The following is a 14,067-nucleotide window of genomic DNA, read 5'->3' on the forward strand; positions in this document are numbered from 1 at the left end:
TGAGAGAGGCTGGGTCATCCCAAAACATGCTCTTAGCCCCCAGGAAACCAGTTCTGCAGCATGATACAGTAGAGAGAGCATAAGCCTCGATGCCAAAGGCTCAGTTTAGAATCCTGGCTCCAGCAATGACTTAGCTATGAGATCTTGGGCAAATCAACCAACTTCTCTGAGCTCTAATTCCCTCCTCTGAAAAATGGAGATTATAATACTTGCACCTCCTCCGTAAAAGAGGGGACAGGAGAGCAGACCTTTGTACACTAAGTGAATGTGAGCTCTCCCCAATATTACCAGTGGGGTCACTACACAGGGGATTAAGCTGGTGGGGCTTTACATTGGAGCCTCCCCTGATCCTCCCAAACAGAAGGGAGCTCTCCTCCCTTTAACTTCACCCGGCAATTTGTACATATTTATCTCATTATCCCCCTAGTACCAAATAGTGCTCTACATACAGCAGGCACTGAATACTGTCTGCCTCCAATCATACTTATCTGTGTCCATGTCTTATCTCCCGTTCTGGACTGTGAGCTGCTTGAAGGTAGGGTTAGTGTCTAAATCATCTCTGTATCTCCCATGTTGTTATGCACAAGAAAATATTAGATTAAAGAGTCAGAAGACCTGATCTCTAGTCCTGACAGAGCCACTAACTCACTGTGCAGCTTTGGGCAAGCTGCTTCCCCTCTCGAGTCATCAGTTTCTTCCTGGGTAAATTGTGGGAGGTTGGAATAGTAGGTTTAAAAAAATTTTTTTGGTTGTTCTCACGTCGCCTTCATCCTCATTGTAGCTCTTCTCCACCCCCACCCCAACCCTGCCCTTCCCAGAGGACCATCCCTTATAACTAAAAATAAAAGAGAGTGAAAGAAAGAAATTGAGCACAATTAACCGACATGTCAAAAATGTCTCACACTATAGGTTGTTTTCCAGATCTATAGTTCCCTACTCTATAAAGAAACAGGGTGATTTTGGTAGAGTGGAAATTCCTTCTTATATCCATCTCTTCTTTGGGGCTAATTTTTTATAATGAAGCAACAGCATTCAATTTTGTTTTGGAGTTATGCTTTCATTGATGTAGTCATTGTGTATATTGTTTTCCTGGTTCAGTTTATTTTATTTTGTGTTGTCATGGACTAGTTGACTTTTTTTTAAACTCTTATCTTCCATCTTAGAATCATTACTATCTATTGGTTCCAACACAGAAGCACTGTAGGTCTAAACAAATTGGGGTTAGTGATTTACCCAAGGTCACACAGCTAGGAAATGTCTGAGGCCACATTTGAATCCAGGATCTTCTATCTCTGGGCCTGGCTCTCAATCCACTGAGCCACCTAGCTGCCCCAGTTGACTTTTAAGGTCTCTTCTAGCACTAAAATTCTATGAATCAATTATTTCAGCACATAATAGAAACTCAAAATGTAAATAAGATGCACCAATTGTAAGAAATGAAATCTAATACAGAGGTTCTTAACCTAGGGCCCATGAACTAGTGTTAAAATTTTTTTTAAATTAATATATTTACATGGAAAAATGAGGAGACTAATACACTGTTGGTGGAGCTGTGCACTGATGTAACCATTTTGGAGAGCAATTTGAAATTACATTAGAGTTACAAAACTGTGTATATCCTTAGAGCCAGTCTACTTCCCAAAGAGATTAGGGAAAGAGGAAAAGAACCAATATGTTCCAAAATATGTATAGTGGCTCTCTTTGTGGTGGCAAAGAACTGGAAATCAAGGGAACACCTATCAACTGGGGAATGGCTCAACAAATTGCGATATATGATTGTGATGGAATACTACTGCTCCATAAGAAGGGATGAGCAGGCTAATTTTTAAAAAAACTTGGAAAGAACTATAAGGGATAATGAACAGTGAAATGAGTAGACCCAAGCATGAACATGTCTGTCTCCTGGACAATATCTGTGATGTGGGGGTGGGTGGGAAGGGGTTGGAATTTGTGAATAAATTCTATTAATAATATATATTTAAATATAAACATTAAAATAAATAAAATATTTAAATATAATAGATAAAATTAAAAGAAATAAATATTCAAAATTAAATGTTGAAAATACAAATTAAGCATTTAAATTAAATATTTAAAAATATTTTTTACATATTTTTATATAATGATCTCCATCATAATCCTATGCATTTTATTTTATGCATGTTAAAAAATGATTCTGAGAAAGGGTGCATGGGCTTTTTTGTCTTAAAAAAAAAAACTATAACCAAAAAAAAGTTAAGAATTCCTTCAATTTATAGATGAGGAAGCTGAGGTCCAAAGAGACTAGGCCAACATGAACAAGGAGTTTAGTGGCAGTTAGGGCCGGAACTCAGGGTTCCTGACTCAATCTAGAATTTTTCCTTTATATTACATACTCTGCCTTTTTCTCTCCCCCTCGTTGAACAAACTAAGTAGCCATTCAATAAATATTTGTGGATTAATGGCCTGACAGTACAGGAGTTCATTTTGATTCTCTTTCTCTCCAGGCAGCATACCAGCTCCCTGAGAGTTACAGATCTTTTGTCTTATTTGACTCTGCCCAAAACAGTTGTTCAAGAGTAGCTGACCAATGGACCTTCTGGAGGGGCAGTACTGAGCCTGAAAAGAGCATTGGATTTAGGATCAAGGAGCCTCAAGCTCTAGTATTTACCAACTGTGTGACCACTGAGCGAGTCATTTGACCTCCATGGCCTCAGTTTCCTCATCTGCAAAATGTGAAGGTCTGAATTAGATGGCCTCTGAGATCCCTTTCAACTCTAAAGCTATGATCCTAATGAGCCTGTAGATTTATTCAAGCAAAGACCAGACACCATTTATTAGGGATGCTCCAGAAGAAATCCCTTCCTTTCAGCAGTGAAATTCTATTATTTTAAGATTCTAAATTTTCAAGATTCGATGTATCACTAACACCATTTCCCTGATAGAACATGAGCTCCCGGAGGGCAGGGTTTATTTTCTTTCAGTCTTTTATATTTCCAGTGCCTATCCCAGTGCTTGGCCCATAGTAAATGCTTAGTAAATATTTAATGACAATCTGTGTTTCTATGATTCTACGAGTATGTTTCTAAGACTCGATGAATATTTTAAAATTTCTAATTATAAAATTTACAATGTTTCAAGGTCTAGAAAGCCCTTTTTGGGTTTGTTTTTCTAAAGTTTGTAAGATTCCAGGAATCTGTGAGTCTATTTCTAATAGATAATGAATACATTTCTGACATAGTACTAGTTTATGATTCTGGGATATTAAGATTCTATGCTTCCAACATTCCATAGACAGGTGGCAAATCGAACCTTTCCTCCCCCTGTCTCTCCCTGCTTCTTCCTGTGGTAGTCAGAGCCCCTGCATAGGGTTCATTTCTGCAAGTCAAAGGCAGGCAGAGCCATAATGGAATAGGATCCCACGCCAGATTTGAGGCTGATGCCAGCCCCAAGACATGGCCTCAGACCTGGCATTGACTCACTGTTCATCATCTCTTCTCCTATGTCTACTTCTCCCTTCTCTCCATCCCTTGCTCTGGTCTCTGGAGGTAGTCTGACTTGAACTTGAACCCCTGCCAATAGCTTTTAAGGCATTTTCTCAAACTCTGCACTCGGCCCCTGAGAATACTTAATTACTTTACTGGGGCAACATAAGGGAGAGGGAAATCACTCTATTTCCCCAGAAGTCTGAGGAATCTGCTCATTCTGCCTCTATATGACATCCAGAAGAAGAGGGGCTAATAAAGTGGGGCTCCTGTTTAGCTCTATCAGCTCTTAGATGAAGCTCAGGATGGAGCCAAGCATGGGCACCCCCTTAGGGAAATGAGCCTGTGATGCGTCAGGTACACATACCTCTACTCTACCTATCTGGGGAAGTCCCCATCCCTGCTCAGGCCACACAGCTTGGGGAAGAGTGGGGAGAAAGAGATCGACACATTTTCATTGGAAGAGTCCTCAGAGGTCATCCAGTTCCTCCTTTCTTCCCATACAAAAATCTGATCTACAACATCATTAAAAACAAAACAAAACAAAACAAAAAAACGCCACCACCAACTCTATGGGAGGACCAGGTTAAAAGAGGGAAACATCTAGGGGCAGGACTGGGGGCTTGCTAAAAGGTGGGGTCCAGGCAGGGATGTACACAAGCCACCTGGCTTTCAAGACCCTTCAGAGTTCAGCCTTTCTAGATTCATCTCCAGCATTTTCCTTTCCACGTTTCAGCTGAACTAGACTATTTGCTTTTCCCCAAACACATTCTGACCTTTCCTACCTCTCTGCATCATTCCCTCTTTTCTCTCTCTCTACTTATTGAAAACCTAACCACCCATGAAGGCCCTGCTTAAATTCTGAAGTGCAGAAGAAAAAAGTCAGAATTCAAGGAGATATCTTGGGTACAAATGGGAACAAGATATCCAGGGTAGAAATCCAGCTTTCCAGACTCGGCAATTCACAAACTTTCTCAGGCTCTGTTTCCATGTCTATAAAATGGTGGTAATAATATCTACAACCCAGGGTCATAAAGATCAAATGGAATAATATATATAATTTAAATAGCTACCCTTCCTCTCATTACTATCATCCCAGGTAGAAGTGAATCCCTCCTTCTCCATACTCTGTCTCATTTAATCCTTATTATTATTATTATCCTATCCTATTATTATTATCCTATCCTATCCTATTATTATCCCCATTTTGCAGAGAAAGAAACTGAGGCAGAGGTGAAATGACTTGCCCAGGGTCTCAAAGAGGTGGCACCTGACCCTGAGGCCAGTTCTTTATATATTATGCCATGCTGCTTCATACAAATATAGAAAATATCACTAGAAAAAATCAAAAGGCACCTTTCAAAATACGGCTGCAGGAAGAATTCCTAACCAAACAAAGAAGAGAGGAAATCACACAAGACAGTTTTGATGACATAAAATTTGAAAGCTTTGGCATGAATCAAAGCAGTTCAAATAAAAGGAGAAATCATTAAGTAGAGAAAAAATGCAATTTTCTATCAAACATCACTGATTAAAGTCTGATATCAAAGACAGAATCAGCACAAATATGTAAGGCAAAGAGTTTCTCTAGAAGATAAGTAGTCAAAGGATATGAATCACTTTTCAAAAGAAGAATTACAAGCTGGCTATGACTATATTTTAAATGATCCAAGTCACTGATCAGAAGAGAAATGTTACTTAGAGCAATTCTGAAGTTTTGCCTCTCTCAGCAAATTGCCAAAGACAAAAGTGCCAACAGGCAGTATTGGAGGGGCTGTGGGAGGACAGGTACACACATATACTGTTGGTGCAGCTGAAGCTTGGTCCAACCATTCTGGAAAATAATCTAGAAATATGCAAGAAAAAGTGACAAAAAAAAGAAAAAGTAACTGACCCAATCAATGCTCCCACTGTAAGACACATTCCCCAAGGAGATCAAAGGTAGAAAAGCAAAAGCCCAGTGGACACCAAGTTTAAAAAATATTGAACATTTCATAAATTTGGATGCCATCATCGCCCAGGGACCATGCTTTCCTTCTCTCAGTTGTTCTAGTTTTCATATACATGTTATGGCAGTTATCTGATCTTTCTGTTCTGCTCATGAAAGAGCAAAAATACAAAGAACAGGACAAGGAGATCTAAGGGGTCTCTTGGTACTAGCCGAAAATTATCCGACAAGTTTTAGGACAAATAGTCACCGACAGAGCAAAACCTAATTTTCAGGTACCAAGGAGCTGTGTAAGGGGCCATCTGTTCTGTTAGGAAGGCCCTGGGCAGCGACCTAAAGAAAATAGGGAAATTCAATCTCATCTTATTCAGAATCTAGTCTTAGACAAGCTTTGGTCAGTGAGAAATTTCTCATCCCAGATTGGCCTCACACCAGAGGGGCAAAATAGAATCATGGACCCCAAGAATGTCAGTGCTGGAAGAGACCTTAAGGATCATCTGGATGCTCTCATTTTACAGAAGGGGAAATAGGGTCCTAGAGAGGAAAGGTGACTCGCCCAAGGTTATACAACCAGTAAGTGACCAAGTTGTGACTAGCCCCTGATTCTCCTGAACCCAGGGAGCTGGGGCCACCTGCCAAGAGAAAAAAACAACAACAAACGCTGCCCTCCTGATAGTCTCCCCCCTCCCCACAAAGTTCAGAAAGTCCTCCCTCTTCCTAAAGGTCAGTGAAGCAGCCATCCTCGCCCCCCCTTCCCTGCTGCTGCCACCTCCTACCTGCTGATAGCTGTCATCATCTGGGCATCTGTGATGCTATCGTCATTGGTGAGGTTCCTGATCACCCCGTCCATGAGCTCCAGGGGCACGTACTGGACGACGCTGGCCAGGGCATTGGAGGGAGGCTCCTGCTCCTCTGGGGATCAAGGCAGAAACCAGAGCTAAATGGCTGAGGCAGAGGCATCCATCCCATTTCCTCGCCCATATCCCCCCTGCCACCCCCCATTCCTGCTCCCCAACTGCTGGGTAGCCAAAGGAGCAAACTTTAAGGCAAGTCAGGAAGAGTGTAAGCTCCTTGAGGGTAGACATTGTTTTCCACTTCTGACTTTGTGTCCGTTTCCCCTAATGCAATAAGTGAATGCCTTGCATACAGAACCTGCTTAATAAATATTTTCTATCATGCTTGTAGGTTTGTAAAGTACTTTATATGTGTTATCTTGTTTGATACTTGTGGTAGCTCTGGGAGCGGGGGTACCGTTATTATCATCCCTATTTTATTTTATTTTATTTTATTTTATTTTATTTTATTTTATTTTAAACCCTTACATTCTACCTTAGAAGCTCAGGCTAGAAAATGGGGATTTAGTGACTTGCCCAGGGTCACACTGCCAGGAAGTATCTGAAGCCAGATCAGAACTCAGGAATTCTCATCTCCACTCCTCATGGCAATCCTGAGAGGTAGGTACTATTATTAGCCCCATTTTATTTTATTTTATTTTTAACCCCTATCTTAAAAGCTTAGGGCTAGGCAATGGGGGTGGCTTAACCCCCATTTAACTTGCCTAGGATCACACAGGATCTGAGGCCACATTTGAACCCAGAACCTCCCATATCTACACCTGGCTCTCAATCCACTAGCTGCCCCCATTTTACAGATGAGCTTCTAAGGTTCTGAGGCAGAATTTACACTCTTTTTCCTGACTCCAAGTCCACCTCTACCTACCTGCCTCACAATCACAGAGGAGGCAAACCCCAGGGATGAAGATGGGGGAGAAGGGGACTATGGAAGTGGGTGTAGCGTAAGGATATGCTTTATGATTATGTGTCTATATAGTGCAAACACACACACACACACACACACACACACACACACACACTCCAAATTCAGTCACAGAGGCTGCCATTCCTTGAAATCAGCTCAGCAAAATGAGTGCATTGTGCGCTTGTGCCGATGCCTGTTTGTACGGCTGAGAAGCTGGGTGCAGAGCTTGGGTCTGGGTGTACATGTTGGCCTTTCTTTGGTCTCCCTCATGTTGGGCGGCTCGGCTCGACTTGAGTGGAGGCTCTGGCTTTGCATGTGCTGTAGAGGTATGTGGCTCATGTATCTGCGCTCTGCCTAGGCACGAGGGACGAGGGGGTAGGCCTCCCTCTACGTCCCCATCAAACCAGACCCACGGGCCCTGGGGGCCAGGCCAGAGCCTGAACCTCTCTCCACACGCATGAGCCACCTCCTGAACCCCATGGTTCAAGAGCACTGGGGCCAGAAGCTTGATTGATGGAATAATTCAGATGGGGCTCCCCTCGCCCATCCACTTTCTTTTGTCAGGAACACCAGTGATGCAGCTAAATTCTCCCCAATAAACAAGTTATAAAAGTTGTGTAAACCTACAATTTTATAAGGACCGGAGGTTGTTGTTACTAAATTGGCTCAAACATATTCCAAAAAATAAAAGATAAAAATATTTTAAAACGTAAAAAACAAACTCACAGCAACAAAAAAGTGATGGCAGCCAAGGCTCTTTAAGCTTTACTGAGCAATTCTCCCTCATCGCAACTCTAGGAGTCAGCAGACGATGAAGGGACCATTGTGAAATGACACTAACCTAATGCGCCGGGGATCACCATCTTTTAAGACTGGAGAGGACAGGGTGGAGGAGCTCACCCTAGATCTAGGAGAAAGCTGCAAAATGTGTGTCCCACACTGACGCCCTACGGCATTGGATCCTTAAGATCACACACAGCTGGTGAACGACATCCTTGAAACTCTTCCCTCTCCATTCTAAAGTATAAATTATTTGGCATTCCAAAAAAAAAAAAAAGTTCAGGGCCTCAGCCAATTCTCTCTTTGTGCAGGCAATCCTTCATGGACCTCCTCTTCACCATTCCCATCTACTAAAGCCTTCCCCAGCCAGGGTTATTTCCATCTTATCTGTATTTATTTACTTGCGATAGATTGGGAGTCCCTAGAGGGCAGGCTTTTTCTTTCCCTTTCTTTGAATCCTCAGCATTTAACATAGTGTCTGGTATGTACAAAGCATTTAATCAATGCTTTTAATTAATTGATTATACATATTTGTCCACCTTCATTGATTGGTAGAAGGAGTTTCTACACTAGAGATTGCCCGTGTCAATAAAATTGTCATTCTAGACCTTCCCCACCCCCAAATTACTCAGATGCTTGTGATGGCCAACAAAGGGCACGTGTGCCCCTCCGTGTATAGTATGGGGAGGTTGGAACAGGGTCACATTTATCTATTGTGAGTGGCTCTAGAGAAAGAGCTCTGAGTCCAGGCAGGAGATCTGGGTCCTAGTCCCAGGGCTAACACACTGGGAACTTGGAAAACCTCGGTTTCCAAATCTATAAAATGACAAGATGGGAGGAGGCTAGACTAGGTAGTCCTCTAAAGCTCTGCCGTTCTATGGTGTATGTTTAATGCCAGGATACACACATACACACACACACACTTTCTGTGCCCAGTGCCCAGCCCTCTCTTCACAAATGCTCCCACTCCTAAGTACCTGTGGAGGAGATGATGGCAAACAGCTCCTTCAGAGATGGCAGGATGGAGGAAGCTTGGGCCCTCCAGATTTTAGGTAAGAGCCCACTCACTCGGTTCACGTGGCTCAAGAACTCCACAATGCCCTCCTCCCCCTCTGCCAGGCACTGGAATTGCCCGATGCAGCGAACCAGCTGCTGGCAGAAGAGCAGCCGGTGTCTGCCATCTGGAATGCAGCGTGGGTACTGGCTCAGCAGGCGAGCCACCTTGGCACACTGCCTGGGGCCGGGCCGTTCGCACACCTTTCTCAGGACTTCCAGGCGGAGTAAGGCAAAGACCCCCTCAGCGGCTGGGCCCTCGGGGATGAACTGGAGGCCCAGCTGGACGTAATCTAGCACATAGGGGCTGGGGTGGCCTGGGGTCCCATAGCCCTCCTGCAGCAGAGTCAGGAGGAAATGAGCATTAAAGAACTCCACAAAGGCCTCGAGGTGGTAGTGGCCATAGACTTCCAGGACCTCCTGCCCAATCTCCCGCTTGAACTTGGTGTCACCCACTAGGTAGAGTTTGGTGGACAGCTCCAGCATGGCCCAACACTGCGCACTGTCCATGGGCTGCTTTGCTGCCTCGATCACCCGCCGTGCCAGCCCTTGCTTCACGTTGGTGGGGTAGGATGACAGCATCACGGCTTCCAGGATCTTGTCCATAGCTGCTCCTTGCCCAGGCTGCAGCAACAGACCCTCCTTCCGCCCCCCACCCCCCAAACATCAGAATTGGTCATCAACAGATCTCAAAAAAGCATGGGGGAAAAAGTCACTATTTAAACCCTTTGGCCCAGAGATCCCACTACTCAGCACGAACTCCAGGAAGTCACAGACAACCTAAAAGACCTCGTAGGTACCAAAATATTAATAGAACTTTGATGGTAGCAAAAGACTAGAAACAAAGTGAGTGCCCACTAATAATAGTGGGACGAATTATGGTATATGAACGATGGGGGATATTACTATGCCACACACACACAAAAATGATCATGAGGAACTCAGAGAAATCTGGTATGAACTGATTCCAAGCAAAGTAAGCAGAACCAGAACATACACAATTATTACAGTCATGGAAATAAAAACAACACAAAAAGTCAACCAACTGAGAATAAATGCAGTGACTATTAAACCCAGAGACTGCAAGGAAGCAAATCTCAGATCTGCCACTATTATGCTGGGCCTCTCCCACCTGGTATCATGCTTTTTTAAAGTACATGTGACATCCTACCTTTGCTGGTGGGCTTCTTGAGAGCTGGAACTAGGTTGTTTCTACCTCTCTGTCCATTCCCAATGTGGTACCTCGCAGCATAGACAGGATGGCGTTCTTCCCACTGTAACTCTATGGGATGAGATATGTGAAGGGTGGACAGAAGCTATTAGCTACTCTACGTGGAGACAGTGCCGCTAGACCCTCTTCCCTCCTCCCGTCCCTCATGCCTGGTGGTCCTGGTGACTGACACTGACATAGATACAGCTCAAATTCCCGGCTCCCCACTTGTCCACATCTTCCCCATTTTTCCAGGCCCACCTCCTCCATGTCATGTCACTATCACTCAACACCTTGAACCTTCATTGAAGTCACTTGACTTCCCACAGAGCACTTATCCATAAACCATGGAGAAGAGAACTTTCTAGACTTAAATATGCATTTTTAAATCATTTTAATTTTATTTTTGTCTTATTTATATTTTTAAATGTCTGTCATTCACTTCCACCACAACCACCGATGTGTCACTCCAACAGTTGCCTACTTGCCTTTTCCTTGCCTAGGCTTAGGACCTTGGGTGAGTCATTTCTCTCTGGTCCTCAGTCTACTTAGCTTCAAAAAAGGGGAAGAAGGTAGGCTAAGTGGTCTTTAAAGTTCCTTCTAATTCTATATTCTGAGGCCTCTCCCTACAATGACATTCTACACACTTATATGCTAATAGTCCATGCCAATTCTGACATTCGATATAGCCCATGAAATGTACTAAGACTCCTTTTGGCTCTGATACTATCTACCCAAAGGTCTTCATCAGCTCTAATAAGTCAATATTCCAACATTCTATATTTTAAAGTCTTTCTAGCTCTGATGCCTTATAATCTATGATGATAGAGGGTGTTAGATGGCACAATAGAGAACCAGACCTTGAATCAGAAAGACCTGAGTTCAAATCCAGCCTAAATCATGGACCAGCTAGCCTTCTGACCCTGGATAAGTCACTTAACCTTTATCTGTTCATATCAAATCATCTATAAAATGGAAATAATAATAACATTCACCTGACTTTTTGTTCCTCCAGATTAATTTAATTACCATCTTTTCTAACTCTATAAAATAATCTTTTGAAAAAAAAAAAAAGCCAACCAACCAGAGCTGATTCCCAGATCATGCCCTGTTCGTTCTGCCCTCATTATAGTTCGAGTCTGATCCAATCCCCTTGTTCAAGACACTGAAACCCAGAGATGGAAACAAATTGCTGAAGGTCTCACGGGGCAGGGGTTAGGAGCAGAGCGGGCATGCCAATCCAGCTCCGTCAATTCAGAGGTCACCTCAGGACCAGCTGCCAACCTTCCCCCGTGCCTGCAAACATCCCAATCCTAGCTAGAACCCTGTCCACAAACTGAATCTCCTTTGCTGGTATTTTCTGTGTATATAGTATACAATAGTGGGGGGGGGGGGATAAGATCACTCTCTGCAAGTATATGATGGGTTGTCGTATGGAAAGGAAATTAGATTGGTTCCGCCTGGCCACAGAAGGCAGCATCGGGAGCAACAGGACAGATGAAGGAGTCAGAAGAGTCTCGGCTCAACAAAACAAACATGTTCCTAGCTTTAGGCAGTAGATGAAAGGTTTACAATAATGAAATGGGCAGGAATGCCCTTCTGAGGGAGGGAGCTCTCCATCCCTGGAGGTCTTCAAACAGAGGCAGGTGGGTGACTTTCTGGGGAGGTTCTAATGGTCGCTTGGTTGAGTTTGCAGACCTCCACAATTTCTCCCAAACCTGAGATTCTATAATTCTAACCGTCCTCCATGATTTCACTTGTCTATCTCAGCAGCTCTGGGGAAGGGAGAGGGGGCAGAAATTATGAACATCATTTGACTCATGGGGGACTGACCACAGGGAGGCAATGGGATGAGTCTGAGGTCACAGAGAACGTCATCTATGGCCCTGGGCCCATTAGCTGCTTCTGTCCACTCCCCAAAGTCACAGATTGATCTCCAAGCACTCAGGAAGGCTTGATTACATCTCTAGGATAAAAGGAGGCAGTCTATTGGTGTTGGCACTGATCCCAGAAAACATTCTTCCCCAGACTTAAACTCTTTAGCCAATTGTACCTAGATCTGCATTCAATATGGACTTCACTTCTTAATCACCAAAGCCACTCAGCTGTTGGAAATATCTGTACTACTCAGGGAGCATGGACCACAAAGATCCTGGTAATAATAATTCACAGAAAAATTGTGTGCCATAATGGATAAAGAGTTGGTCTTGAAGTCAGAGAGACTTGAGTTCAGGTCCCACATCTGAAACATACAAGCCATAGAACCCTGGGCAGGTAATTAATTAATCTTTCAGCACCCTCCACAACTCACAATTACTGTAAGTTGTAGACCAGGCATCAATCTGCATTAAGAAAGAAATTTCTTATTAGCTGTGTGACCCTGGGCAAGTCACTTGACCTCAATTGCCTAGCCCTTACCACTCTTCTGCTTTAGAATTAATACTTGGTATCAATTCTCTAAGAAGAAGGAAAGAAGAAAGAAAGAAAGAAAGAAAGAAAGAAAGAAAGAAAGAAAGAAAGAAAGAAAGAAAGAAAGAAAGAAAGAAAGAAAGAAAGAAAGAAAGAAAGAAAGAAAGAAAGAAAGAAAGAAAGGAAGGAAGGAAGGAAGGAAGGAAGGAAGGAAGGAAGGAAGGAAGGAAGGAAGGAAGGAAGGAAGGAAGGAAGGAAGGAAGGAAGGAAGGAAGGAAGGAAGGAAGGAAGGAAGGAAGGAAGGAAGGAAGGAAAGAAAGAGTTTCTTTAAGGGAAGTTTTAAAAATATCTATAAAATTCATAGTTCCAGTCCCCCTAAATTCTCAAAAAACTCATCCTTCTGTAAGTTCCATCTGGTATCTTCCTATTTCAACTAATTGTTTCTTCTAAACAGGTACTAAGCCATTTTTATGCTTTGCAGTTAAATGAGTGCATGGGTTGACCACATGATGCAGTGGGTAGAATGCAGGGCCTGGAGTTAGGAAGAGCTTAGTTCAAATCTGATCTCAGAACACTTACTAGCTATGTGACCCTGAGCAAGTCACTTAATCCTGTTTTCCTCAGTTTCTTCATCTGTCAAATGAGCTGGAGAAGGAAATGGCAAACCATTCCAGTGTCTTTGCCAAGAAAAGCCCATGTCTAATCAACAAAATGGCAATAATAATTATAATTTACATAGCACTTTAAGGTTTTGTAAAGTGCTTTACAAATATTATCTCCTTTCACTCATAGAACATCAGAATAGGTCTACACTTTCTACCTCAAAGAGTTTTTTAAAAGAAAGCACTTTGGAAATCTTAAAATACTCCAGAAATGTGAGTTATGGTGACTACAAGAAGAAATTATTAAAGTTATAGGACTGTGAAACAGTGGAGAGAGTATCAGATATGGAGGAACATACCCTGAGAGGTAGTTACTATTATTATCCCCATTTTACAGTTGAGGAAATTGAAGTAGGTAAAAATTAAGTGATTTACCTAGGGTCAGACAGCTAGTAAGTTTCTAAGGTTGGATTTGAACTTAGAGCTTCCTGACTCCAGATCTGGTTCTCTCTAGTAATAGCTCTTACCTGGTCTAACCCCTTTGCTTTGCAATTAAAGACACTGAGACTCAGGGAGAGAAGTGACCTGCTGAAGGCTTCATGGAGCAGCAGACATTCTAATCCAGCTCCTCTGACTCTAGCCTCAGGACTAGTTCCCCTAAATGGTCTTTTGTCTCTCCAACAGCCAAGAACACTGGCTTATCGATTGACTAGAGAATATTTTTATTCAAGGTTGAAGAAAAAAACAGCTGAAACCCATACCAACATCACTGAACAAGTTCCTGAAGACCACAAAACATAATCAAGGAAGTTTTTCTCCTTTTCCCCTCCCTACGTGAACCCG

At 42.9% G+C, this 14,067-nt stretch overlaps 1 protein-coding gene and 1 non-coding gene across 8 annotated transcripts in view; both read right to left on the minus strand.

Moving 5' to 3' along the window:
* Window positions 1-14,067, minus strand: part of USP35 (ubiquitin specific peptidase 35) — a 77,426-nt gene that overhangs the window by 44,566 nt on the left and 18,793 nt on the right. For 6 of the 7 annotated variants that reach the window (XM_056794920.1, XM_056794918.1, XM_056794917.1 and 3 more), the window contains 3 exons: window positions 10,175-10,285; window positions 8,928-9,645; window positions 6,189-6,324 (listed from right to left, as the gene is read on the minus strand). In XM_056794920.1, the coding sequence (XP_056650898.1) occupies window positions 6,189-6,324; window positions 8,928-9,609 (818 nt within the window). In that variant the 5' untranslated portion in view covers window positions 9,610-9,645; window positions 10,175-10,285. Of the gene's footprint in view, window positions 1-6,188; window positions 6,325-8,927; window positions 9,646-10,174; window positions 10,286-13,201; window positions 14,062-14,067 lie in introns of those variants that run through there. The other variant, XM_056794914.1, reaches the window with a different exon arrangement.
* On the minus strand, window positions 5,441-5,544 carry LOC130454167 (U6 spliceosomal RNA). Its single transcript, XR_008911840.1, has one exon. It is a non-coding gene; the product is annotated as a U6 spliceosomal RNA (small nuclear RNA).

Source organism: Monodelphis domestica, chromosome 4 (genome assembly GCF_027887165.1).
Source record: "Monodelphis domestica isolate mMonDom1 chromosome 4, mMonDom1.pri, whole genome shotgun sequence".
Lineage (NCBI taxonomy): Eukaryota > Metazoa > Chordata > Mammalia > Didelphimorphia > Didelphidae > Monodelphis > Monodelphis domestica.